General features: G+C 40.4%; 2 protein-coding genes across 2 annotated transcripts; one reads left to right on the top strand and one right to left on the bottom strand.

Moving 5' to 3' along the window:
- The first annotated feature begins 1,838 nt into the window (after positions 1-1,838).
- On the top strand, positions 1,839-4,108 carry tpk2 (thiamin pyrophosphokinase 2). The gene is made up of 8 exons (XM_080833411.1): positions 1,839-2,083; positions 2,264-2,502; positions 2,603-2,666; positions 2,836-2,966; positions 3,045-3,163; positions 3,329-3,461; positions 3,547-3,643; positions 3,846-4,108. The coding sequence occupies exons 1-8, from the start codon at positions 2,008-2,010 to the stop codon at positions 3,890-3,892; spliced, it is 906 nt and encodes a 301-aa protein (XP_080689537.1). The 5' UTR covers positions 1,839-2,007; the 3' UTR covers positions 3,893-4,108.
- Positions 4,109-7,059: 2,951 nt separating this feature from the next.
- rhoaa (ras homolog gene family, member Aa) lies at positions 7,060-11,843 on the bottom strand (the record flags this gene model as incomplete). Its single annotated transcript, XM_080833390.1, has 5 exons — positions 11,808-11,843; positions 9,112-9,267; positions 8,689-8,809; positions 8,222-8,352; positions 7,060-7,233 (listed from the first exon to the last, which is right to left on the bottom strand). The coding sequence occupies exons 2-5, from the start codon at positions 9,265-9,267 to the stop codon at positions 7,060-7,062; spliced, it is 582 nt and encodes a 193-aa protein (XP_080689516.1). The 5' UTR covers positions 11,808-11,843.
- Between the last annotated feature and the right edge of the window lie 783 nt (positions 11,844-12,626).

Raw genomic sequence — 12,626 nt, 5'->3', positions numbered from 1 at the left:
CCTTTAAATTTCCATCAACATAAATCTAACATATTGTAGCGAACGTATAAATTGATCGAGAAGACGTTATCTTTCAGTCCAATCGACACATTCAGCTATTCAAGCTGGGCACCGGTTTACTCACAGCACCTTTCATGCAAATAGGACAGCACAGGCACTAGCCAATCAGTTCGCGTTTCGGCTCAAGTCTAAAGAGCGCGAAGATCAAAAATAAAAGATGGCGGACCTAACTCCATAGCTGGTCCTGTTTGTACCTATAAATTGTTAGTTTGACATTTTTTTGCTTAGATTTAAAAAAATAAATAAAGAGAATTAGACACTTTACAAGGTCAAAAAAACGTAAATTGTAACTGAAAAATAAGTCTGAGAGGATTTGCGAGGTGTGTGAGCCCCCTAGCTAATGTTAGCATGCTACTACCTACAATCTTAACAACTTGCTAGCGGTGTGATTGGTTTGTTGACCTGTCAATCTCACTATAACATCTATGTTGTCAACACAACTCCATGCGCCAGACTCTTAGTCCGTCATCCGTTGGATCGTGTCAGTCAGGAGTTATTGAAAAGAAGATACATCTCACTAACGTGGGAGGATGTGTGCCATCGACAGATGCTTGAGGATTCACTGTCCCTTTTTTATGTATGATGAAATAAAAACATATATCTGTGAATTATTTTAATAATTTGTTATGAATTGTTAGCTCAGAGTTGTTTGCAAGATGTATGTTTATAAATAGCAGTGGCACGGCCACCCTGTACCTTTCATGTTGTTAAATGTTAAATTAAATTCAATGTTAAACAATGTTACGTTAAATTCGTTGTTCAAAAATGTTAGGTTAAATTCAATGTTAAAAAATAAAAATGTAAATGAATATATTAACCTTTGTATTATTTGAATAGCTTAGTATTGAATACACAATAACAGGGTAGCTATGTTTATTTGGCACTAGGCCCCGTATATTATAAACAAAATGTTATGCAATTTATATAGTAGGGGGTCCCTGCTCATCTCACCATCAGTTTGGGGGTCCCTGGCCTGAAAAACGTTGAAGACCCCTGCTTTAGCTCATTGATGATAACCTTTAATTCAAAATTCTTAATTCCAAAACAAGACCTTGACAATGGAACTATTTTTTGTTACGGAGAAACAATGGCGAAAGAAACACTTTTTAATCAATAACTTTGTGTTGAAATGTTAATTTGTTGACTGTAGAATTGTTTTATAAAAGCAATATAGTACAAGTGGGAGTGGGGTAGGTAAGGGATTATCCCACGGGTGGTGTTAGGCTGTAGCCACCGAGGCCGGAGGCCGGAGGCCGAGTGGCGTAGGCAACAACACACGTGGGATTATCCCTTACCTACCCCACTGTTTATTTCGCCATTGTTTCTCTAAAATCAGTTACCAGCTTATCCAAGCAAGTTATCTGTCTCCTGTGTAACGACACTAAGGAGCCGGCCATACAGTGTAGTATTTATCAAGGATGTAATCAGTCATATAGAGAAACAGAACGCTTCAGAAGCACAGTTATGTGATGTGAAAGAAAGACGGTCAAGGATTACCTCCTTGATTCAAACCGTATGGAGTCCGTTCACGTCTTTTTCTCTTCTTTTTTTACTGCCTATGCTTCATTCGAACATGATTTCAAAAATATAATCTAATGGCTGAGAGCAATAGGCAGCGGAGCCAAACTAGCAAATGACCCACCCTTGCACATTTCACTGAGAACAAATATATATATATATATTTTTTGCAATTTCTGTGCAATAACAACAGCTCACCATTGCCTCCTAGTGGTACAAGTACTTAGTGGCTTGCTTCGCATTAACCAATCTACTTTCAGGAAGAGCACGACAGAAAACATGGAGTCTATGGCTGAATATATACAATAGTTAACACTCGCATGTATATTTACAGTGCGGGTTAACACAAATACGAAAGATTAAGAATAGCACAGCATGTGATCGTATGTCTTAAGTTCCCCTGGAACCAGCTCAGTACACTACCTCAAAATGACAGCGTCATTGCCAACTTGGTCGGAGAAAATGTTCCAACTGCTTCGCCGAATGAACAACTTTTACTTGCCAGGTTAAGGAAGGTGTTATTAAATAGCTAATATGCCGCCAGAATTTTAAATAAATTAGCGTTTCCAATTGGCTGTATAATTGTGTGTTATTTGAGTAACGCTAATGCTAATACACCTTGTTAGCTAATACAATGTATTCACAGCTGTTTATACATAGCCGCTCTAAATTCATTCATCTGCAGGATCAACTATGCACAGTGTTATGCGATTTGAAGTGGAAGGGCAACAAGTTGGATGGGTGCAACCGAAGATAGCTACCATCTTGAGCCGTTTTCCCGATGTGTTTACTTCTCATGGTGGCGCTATCTCTGTTAACCGCTGTCTCGACTCCTATGCGAAGAGGTCAGAGGCCGTGGACCAGGTTTTGCAGGAGCTGAGGAAAGATGAGTCACTTACTTGCCTGAAAGGCTGGAGGAACGAGGTGAGAAGTGCTGCAAGGCCATGGATCGAGCGAAAAAGAGACAAACAAACCTCTGTCAAAATGTAGTGTTTTTTTTTTGTTTGTTTGTTTCTCATAAAAGAAATATGCTGTCATGCCAAGATTCTGTGAAACTCCTCTGATGTGCATGGAAAGATCAGCCACAAGTGAGTTCCTGTGCTTTAGGTCCACACACGACATATTTGGGAGGGAGTTTTTAACCCATTCTTGATTGTCTTCATCATCCAATCATTGCAGTACCACTTCACTGTACAACTACAAAAAACACAGCACAGTTTTGCATCTAATTTTGTCCCTTTCTTTGATCTTTGATAGGTTTGTTTGGAGTGAAACGCTATGGGGTTCACCTTAATGGATACAGTTGGGATGACAGCGGTAGGCTCTGCATGTGGTTGGGCCACCGTTCAGCAACAAAGCAGACGTATCCAGGGAAACTGGATAACCTGGTAAATGATTTGACCGTCTATGTTAGCTTGGGGTTGATTATATTTGTGATGTGATGACGTAGAGTATCTCTTTTCCAGGCGGCTGGGGGATTGGCAGCCAGCTGTGGAGTCAAACAAACAATGGTGAAGGAGTGTGAGGAGGAGGCTTGCATCCCAGCATGCATTGCAGAGAAAGCACGTCCAGTTGGCACTGTGAGGTCAGCAAACATGTCTGAAATTAAAACAAATTCCTTGAACCTAAGCGCTTTTCCTACTGTAATTGTATTGTCAACGACAATGAAAAGCATACAACATATACACATACTGACTTGAGTGTGAACAAATACATGCTTAACATCTTAAGTACTGTGGATCTACTCCAGCTATACCTATGAGGACGAGGAAGGTGTGTTTCCAGAGGGCCAGTTTGTGTTCGACCTGGAGCTACCTCTAGACTTCAAGCCTCGGATTGGGGATGGGGAAGTGCAAAACTTCTACTTCTACCCCATAGAGAAGGTAAGGCAGCATATGGTGTCCATGTTTTCTTGGCGTTGTTTACATGACTTTATTGTCCATTACTGTCTTACTATGTTACACACAGGTTAAAGAGCTTCTGGTCACTGAAGAATTCAAGCCAAACTGTGCCTTGGTGGTACTTGACTTTCTCATCAGACACTCAGTCATACAGCCAGATACAGGTTTGTGTGTAATATATATTTATTTTTTCTTTTTATGAAAACTTGTGCACAGGATTGGATGTAGTTCTTGTCACATACACATGCAAACATTTGCTCTAAATGGACAAGACAAGAAACTCATTAAACAGAATTAGAAGAGATTTCACTTCCAGTTGGATTAGCAAGAGTAATTTCTTTTTGTTGGCGTCTGATTTTCTTACAGAGCCCTACTACCATGAGTTTGTCACTGGATTGCATAGGAGCTTGTGAAATGAAGACTTGACTCCACATTAGGATTTCTCACTATATTTAAAGATACTTCCAACCTCATTTGAACTGTAATGTGATTCTCTTGGTGGGTTAATCAGGCTATTGTGCCTACCAGTTTCTGCTTATGGATATGGATGTTTAATTGTACAAATCATTTGAATTGTTCTAATTGTACAGTCGTGGCCAAAAGTTTTGAGGATGACACAAATATTAATTTTCGCAAAGTTTGCTGCTTAGATATTTTTGTCAGATGTTAATATTTAAGACAAGTATAATTACAAACATTTAATAAGTGGCAAATGCTTTTATTGACAATTAGCTGAAGTTAATGCAAAGAGTCAATATTTGCAGTGTTGACTTGACCCTTCTTTTTCAAGACCTCTGCAATCCGCCCTTGCATGCGATCAATTAACTTCTGGGCCACATCCTGACTGATGGCCGCCCATTCTTGCATAATCAATGCTTGGAGTTTGTCAGAATAGTTTTTTTTTTTTTGTCCACCCGCCTCTTGTAGATTGACCACAAGTTCTCAAGGGGATTAAGGTCTGGGAAGTTTCCTGGCCAGTGGACCCAAAATATCGATGTTTTGTTCCCCGAGCCACTTAGTTATCACTTTTGCCATATGGCAAGGTTCTCCATCATGCTGGAAAAGGCATTGTTCATCACCAAACTGTTCCTGGATGGTTGGGAGAAGTTGCTCTCGGAGGAGGTGTTGGTCCAGCGCCAGGACCGTCTCCTAAAGTTGATTCAGATGCGGGATCAGGGCACCACCAGTACAGAGCTTGCTCAGGAATGGCAGCAGGCAGGTGTGAGTGCATCTGTGCGCCCAGTGAGGTGAAGACTTTTGGAGGATGGCCTGGTGTCAAGAAGGGCAGCAAAGAAGCCACTTCTCTCCAGGAAAAACATTAGGGACAGACTTATATTCTGCAAAAGGTACAGGGATTGGACTGCTGAGGACTGGGGTAAAGTAATTTTCTCTGATGAATCCCCTTTCCGATTGTTTGGGGCATCTGCAAATAAGCTTGTCCGGAGAAGACAAGGTGAGTGCGACTGTCAGTCCTGTGTCAAGTCAACAGTAAAGCATCCTTAGACCATTCATGAGTGGGCTCACTCACCATTTTGCCTAAGAACACAGCCATGAATAAAGAATGGTACCAAAACATCCTCCGAGAGCAACTTCTCCCAACCATCCAGGAACAGTTTGGTGATGAACAATGCCTTTTCCAGCATGATGGAGCACCTTGCCATAAGGCAAAAGTGATAACTAAGTGGCTCGGGGAACAAAACATCAATATTTTGGGTCCATTGGCCAGGAAACTCCCCAGATGCAAGGGCAGATTGCAGAGTCTGGAAAAAGAAGGGTCAACGCTGCAAATATTGACTCTTTGCATTAACTTCAGCTAATTGTCAATAAAAGCCTTTGACACTTATTAAATGTTTGTAATTATACTTCAGTCTTCTATATTAACATCTGACAAACATATCTAAAGACACTGACGCAGCAAACTTTGCGAAAATGTATATTTGTGTCATTCTCAAATCTTTTGGCCACGACTGTACTTTGTATGCCATAAAGATGCAGTGAGATGCCCAACTCATAGCTGGGGGTCTCATGCATCTCATGTGCCCACTTGCATGTTCATGTTGGGGGAGGGGTGTGGATTAAAAAAGTTTGTCTCTTGTACAGTTTGGCAAGCTGAGCACTTTGAGTAAATATTGTGCCTCAAAAACAATAAAAGCAATTCACACCAAGTTAAATATTTGACTGTGTTTAAATTTAATTAATACATTTGTGTGTTAACTTGGTATCAGTATGCATTGCTCAGACGGTTAATATTAAACTGACTGTGACCTGTTAGAACAGACTGTAAATAACAACACAACAATATTTAGAGTCATCTTGTAACAATTTATTTTCTTAAAGAACCAGGAACTTTGTCAGTCTACAAAACATTGTTGTTGTAACATTGGTTTAGTTTAATTTCAAACCACATTTGTTGTAAATTAATAACAAGGCATTTAGTTGGTTTCATGGGTTCATGTTCCTTCCCAGCTCTGGTTCTGTGAAGGTTTGGATAAGAATGTATATAATTGAACGTAAAGGCCAGTAGAATATCACACATTGTTTAAAAAAGAGAGCGAGACAACACAGGTTGAGTACATGTCAATAGTATTAAAAAGGTACATGGGGTAACAGAGGGCTTTCCCCTGGGGGAAACGCTCAGTAACATTACAGTAGGCCCTACGTCAATAAAAACTGTAGCAGAGAAATACACTTTTTTTCTTTCCAAAACCTGTCATCTAATATAAAGGTATCCACTGCTCCCTAATCCAGACATCTGGACAGTCCAAGTAGACTCAAGTAGTCTTAGATCTGTTCAATCCATTTTTCTAAGCATGGCGTTGACAAGAGTATAAAACATTCACACACAAAAGACTGCATTAGTATCATTAATGTAGTATGCATTTACATTTTTAAGGCAATGGCTATTTTTTTTTTTAAATAAACCAAAATTGCTTGTTCAATAGATTCAACCAGTGGCATCACTGAATGACAAGTTGGAGGTTGTATTATGCACAATGTCAGGCTAGATAACAGGGCAGAAACTGCCGGTCCAGTCACGATGGACAGAGGGGCACAGTGTCCCTAGGAGAGTACCCAGATATACTGGGAACATCTTTGTCTGATGGTATTATATCCCACTCTCCTGCCTCCAACACCACTTCTCAAAGCTCCAAATTAGAACCAGGTTCTGTTATCAGAACAAGCACTGGGGTTCTAGAATCATCATACGTCCCCAAAAATAAAGAAAGAGAGGAAATCCATCATCTGGTCCCACAGATGATGGCTAGTGAGAAGAACCGTCATATTCAGATGCAAGTATAGTATAGTGTGTCATCACAGAATTTTCTTGTGTAACATAGGACCAAAATTTTACCTTTTCAATTGACAAAAACCGCCTTACAAAAGACAGCACATTGACCTTGAGAAAGCTAAGTCCCTTTTACTTCACTTGGTCCTTTGGCCTGATTTCACATCTCCGTCCCCTGAGCTTTACACAGCAGGGGTTTGCGTTGCTCCCCCCTTCATAATAATAACTCCTCATTTTCCTTGGTTGGCTTGGCTTACATCCCCCTCCCTCCCTTCCCCAACCTTCTCTCACCCTCTATAACAAGAGGCAGGCACTCTTTTTGCTGCGCTTCTTGGCTTGCAGTGCTGCCCTTGTAGCCAATTCAAACACATCCCTGACACCGTCCTTTGTCTTCGCTGAGCACTCCAGGTAGCCAAACGCACTGATGCGAAGGGCCATGTCCCGGGCCTCCTCTTGTTTAACAGGTTCCTGTTAATAAACAGGAGAAACAACAGTTCAGTACATGCATGAATGGCATAAGACAACGAACCATTTTATCTGGCTATTAAAAGGTACAGTCCGCGATTCTAATCCAGTACACGTTTTGTCAAATTAAGCTAACTGCTCCGCATGGTCATTAAACTGACCATTCAGGGTGTTGCCTCACAAAAATACATTTGGTATTTGTACACAGTCCTGGTTCCGTATATGGGAAACAAACATGGACCGAACCATAAACAGTTCTAGCCAATCAACTTCGCTCTAGGTGCACAGAAGAGAAGGCTGTAACTTCATTGGCTGTTGAGCTCAAATATCAATAACCCTTCGCCAGAATTGCAGACTGCATTTTTACCTACACCAAGGAATCTATGCGTTTGGTTTGGTTTGTTTGTCTGTTTATCAACCCATGAACAGAAAAACTACCAGGCTGATTTTCATGGAACCTGTTGGACAGGTGTAGCACATTTTGGAGCAGATCTGATTCATGTGGTTGAGCAATGACTTATTTTTCAGTTTAGTACAACACTGCAAGTGTGTTGGAGGTCTGCACTCTCCGATCACCCTTGTAGTTGTTCAGTATGTGTATAAATATGGTTTTCCCTGAGTTGGATGTAAATCTTTGAAAACAACATTGAAAATTAGCACAAGAGGTCAAATACAAACATGCATATCACAGGTCTATTCTGTAGCTACTAACATAGATTTACAAATGAACCATGTATTTGATGAGAATCAGTTATTTCATCTTGTTTACAAGGGATTTCTGGGTATTTTTTTTACCTAGCAACTAACAAATGAATGCAACACTTCCATCATATGGTTAGGGGAGTTAGTTTCCAAAACCGACACCCTGAGTTGGACTATTCATCTGACACACCTTTGGATTTCACAGGGACTTCACTAGTGTGGATGTGTCACTAGATTTTGCTCAAACATGCCTGTTTCATCTTTGCTAGTGTGGTTGTCGCTAGGTTACCTGTTTCATCTTTGCTAGTTCCCGGCGCGTGTGCTCATCATTGCGCAGATCCTTCTTGTTGCCCACCAAAATGATGGGAACGTTCGGACAAAAGTGTTTGACCTCCGGGGTCCACTTCTCTGGAATGTTTTCTGTAGGTAATCAAAGAAGCGATATGAAGTTTTGTTCTAAAATAAAATCGTGCTAACATGCTAACTGGCATCTTTCATGATTTTGTTGTGCTGTGAAAGCTTTTCATACATCTTAACAGGATGCTCCATCACAGAACTACATAACCTGAACAGCTAGTAGAAACAAATTGTTGCAAATAGTCTCTTTAAGGAGAAACTACTGAATATAAGTGTGGCCATTCTCTGCTTCAAGGAGTATACATCGATAAATTTGAGATCAAATGGCCTTTTATGGATGAAATAGTATTCATCATCTTTTGTCAATAAGGTGTCGTCTGAGATGCAGAGATGTTGTACCCAAACTGTCGGGGCTGTCTATGGAGAAGCACATGAGTATGACGTCAGTGTCGGGATAAGACAGGGGCCGCAGTCTGTCGTAGTCCTCCTGGCCTGCTGTATCCCAGAGAGCCAGCTCCACCTATCATCACCAGAGAAGGTTGAGAGAGGACATCCAAAACACTTCACACTATATATCTTTAAACTTTATCAATACCAACAAACGCAAACCACAGGGAGCTTCAAGAAAGTCTGTGGTGCAATGAGCTTCATTTGTATTATACCTCCAGATACACTAAGCAAATGTTCCTCCCAGCTGTCTTTTGCTAATTCGCCCTGATCCTTGAATTAGGAAGTCCTTTTGAGCAGTGATATGGGCTCTCTTAGTACAAGTGTGACGCAAAATCAGAAGAAGTCAAGATCTGAAAGGTTATACATGCTCACCTGTTTTCCGTCAACTTCGATGTCAGCAACATAGTTCTCAAATACAGTGGGGACATACACTTCAGGAAACTGGTCCTTGCTGAAAACTATGAGCAAACAGGTCTTCCCACATGCACCATCGCCAACAATGACTAGCTTCTTCCGAATGGCAGCCATCTACAAAAAAAAAAAAATCAAATAAAAGTGACAACATGGTGTTTTTTTTCTGTTGTTCTCACCACATAGGTGGTAAGTACCCCAGGGTGGACTACTGACAAAACTTTCAAATCAAATCAACGTTCCTGTAGCCAGGAATCCAATCCAATTCAGACAAAACCTGAACTTGAACGGGTATGGCCTGGTTGCATCTGGTGCGCCTCTGTAGACGAGGGGCCATGCCAAAGCCTGCCACAGGTTGAGGTATTATGCATACCTGCAGAAGATCTAAACAATTCATGTGGATACCATGTTGAGGTAAAAACTTTCACCAAAAGGGGAACAGTTTGCACCCCTAATGTTTTTAAAAGTCATTGTACTCTTTGAGTATCAAACCCAGGGGTCTTAAACTCCTGGCCCGCAAAGCGATTTCATCCAGCCCGCCTGCTCCTCAGAATTTTGGAAAAAGCTCCATTGATTTGAATGGGCCACACCAACGTTTACCGTTAATCATTAAAAATAGCTATTTTGGAGGAATGTCTTCTATCATTTTGACCAGCAACCCAATAATAAGCGAGATAATTTATAGTCTGGCAGTCTTTATCAGAAAATAAATCTAGCTGCGCCTGCGCATCAAAGGCAAAAGTTTCAAGTTTCCGCGGCGTTAACAACCAGTTTGAAGTGACAGAGGAATTACTTTGTGTAAAAACAATGCAAGGTCGTACAACAGCTAAGAATGTATTTGAGCAACTGTGTGACGCAATGGAGCATGCTAGTCTGTCATTAAAGTCGATACGAGGAATAACAACAGACGGTGCACCATCAATGATCAGCATATCAGTAAACTATTCATTTTAGATCACTGTAGATAGAAAGATGCTGCATGTTGACAGATAAATGAAATTATACACTTGAAATATACTTATTATAAATACAGTTTATTTTGAAACTTTATTCAGTTTTCTGCTTTGTTTTGTTTGTTTGCAGCCTTGTTGACAACTATACAAAAGTGGTGCAGTACAGCATTTGCTTTGAAATGTGCAGGTATGAAAGAAAAAAATAGAGGTAGTTGTCGATGAAGACATTATCCCATTATTACTGATGTATATGTAAGTCATGGGCTATCAATGAGACAAAGTAATCCAGAAGAGCAACTTTAAAAAAAAAACAGAGAGCATCTTGCATTGCCCAGGAATTGAAACTCAGGTCAGCTGCTTGTTATTCATCAACACCAACCATTATACCACTGATCACACATGGTAACTTTGCCATGGCAAGCCAACAGATCCAAAATACCAGGCCCCTCAAAGACCAGACTGGACGCTCATCAGCCCCCGGGTAATTTGAGTTCGAGACCCCTGATCAAACCCATGGTGTTGTTAGCACCTTTGTCCAACCAAGTGAGCTACAGAAGACCTGTGGCACAGCACACCATGCTGTCTGCCAAATATGTCACATCTGCTTGTGCTGTTCTGCAAGGCTGTCTTCAGCTGAGATCAGATTTTAAAATATATATATATCTTATACATGCTGGCAAATCAACAATAGTTGCAACACCCATCACAGCATATATGTATCAGTGGTTCCATTTGTCACTCAAAAAACACGGGGGTAAAACTCAACAAGTCTAATTACTTGTTTTTGGGAATGTCAGCGCAACCGTTTCCTTAATGAAACAGGTGAAGACTGCTTTGGCTGCTCCTCCAGAAGAATTCCAGTTTGCCATCCTCACTGTTAACAGGACTACGAAGTAACAGTAAGGTAGCCAAATTGACTGACTTAGACATCTAAGGTACCTAAAGAATTTCTAATAGGGCCCTGGTACCTTGCCTTTCATTAAGTTCTATGTAACTACTTGGGCTAATCAAACAGTAGGGCTTGTCCTAGAATTAAGGTTAGTTAAATAAAGTTAGCTATCTAGCTTACGCTACCCAATACTTGCCATCTGTTTTGCTTTCGATGGTTAGGGATGGGTATTTGACGACATCTAATTATTCCCTAGCAAAACATTTTCTTATACCCTGGAATACATTTGTTAGCCTACCTTTAATTACGTTATACGCCTCATAGTAATAACACTAGATGGATAGCACACGAAAGTACTGTTTGCTTGGTAGCAATCGACAGCTAAGATCACGTAAGCTTGCACAATAGCGCCTTCGGAGTAACAAAATACATAAACTGCTACGTTTATTTAAGTGGAGTATCAGTACATTAACTGCGTTTGTAACTTTTCTGCAACATCAGGATAGCGTAGACTAATTAGCTAACCGCAGAGTTGTTTGGCTTCTGATTCCCACCAAGGAAAGTCCGAGGAATCAGCCTCATAATGTCACGTTAGCCTGTTTCAGATGTTGCTAACTAGCTGGATAGCTGTGCCACTTGAACGAACAAATGTTAACGTTAGCTTTTCAGTTGAAAACTTAAAAACCACGCATATTTGATTAACATCCTAATGAGTTTGTATTCGATTATAATAACATACTCATGAAGCTTTGATACGCTTATAAGTTAGTTATCTGATAGACAAGTCCAAAGAAAATTATAATGTATTGAGATACCGTGTTTGGTTCCGCTGTCCTCGCTTTTTTCTTCTTTTCCTGTCCGACCCCAAGACTGCGCCCATTCGTCTGCCACGGTGTTAGTGCCCGCCTACTCAAATAGAGTTTGACCAACTGGATATTTGTGTTATGAATGGGACAAGTTAAACCATTATTCGAAACAAAGTACTTATGAAGCTAATCAGCAAAGCAGAGCAGATTTTTTTTTTAATTAAAAATGTGTTATATATGTAATGTACTAAATCATTAAATGACATGTAATCAGATATAACACACTAAGTTGAAACACACTAAATTGATATAGTGCCTTTTCCGACAACAATGTTACAGCCAGTATGTTCTCTCATTCAGGAGCAAACTTCTGTTTGTGTTTTGGCCTGTGTGATCCCACCCAGTGCCCATTTCCTAGTTCCCAGTACCATTTTCACTCTAGATGAGGACAGCCATTGCTCGCTGTATACTACCTCTGTAATAACCAGTGTGACAGATGGAAACGAAGGAAACTGCAAGTTTGACTCTACATTAACTCAGTTTATGAATGTGATTACTCTCAGTTTAGCAAATACTGACACCATGTAACGTTACTCATGCCCATCCCTAGCTACAGTATGTACCTATCTTATTGAGAACAAAAAAACAACATATAACTGTTTTTGAGAGTTCCTTTGATTTTGTGACTGAATCAATGGATGTAGTCAAATTGTGTTAGCATAAGATTGCTGGGTAGATACTTTTCCTCTCCATCCTCGTCCTCTTGTACCACTAGGACCTACACTCTCTCTTTCTCTCTCTGCCATTCTTCCTCCAGCTCATCCTCTC

This window comes from Sprattus sprattus (genome assembly GCF_963457725.1).
Source record: "Sprattus sprattus genome assembly, chromosome: 2".
Lineage (NCBI taxonomy): Eukaryota > Metazoa > Chordata > Actinopteri > Clupeiformes > Clupeidae > Sprattus > Sprattus sprattus.
Note: the sequence above shows the minus strand (reverse complement) of the source record. Positions and strands in the feature narration are given on the sequence as shown.

Bases quoted from the DNA above. Each gene is read 5' to 3' on its own strand.
- tpk2 (XM_080833411.1), top strand. From the start codon at position 2,008: ATGACAGCGTCATTGCCAACTTGGTCGGAGAAAATGTTCCAACTGCTT. The intron at 2,084-2,263 runs GTTAAGGAAGGT...ATTCATCTGCAG, and splicing joins GAACAACTTTTACTTGCCAG to GATCAACTATGCACAGTGTT. The intron at 3,462-3,546 runs GTAAGGCAGCAT...TGTTACACACAG, and splicing joins ACTTCTACCCCATAGAGAAG to GTTAAAGAGCTTCTGGTCAC.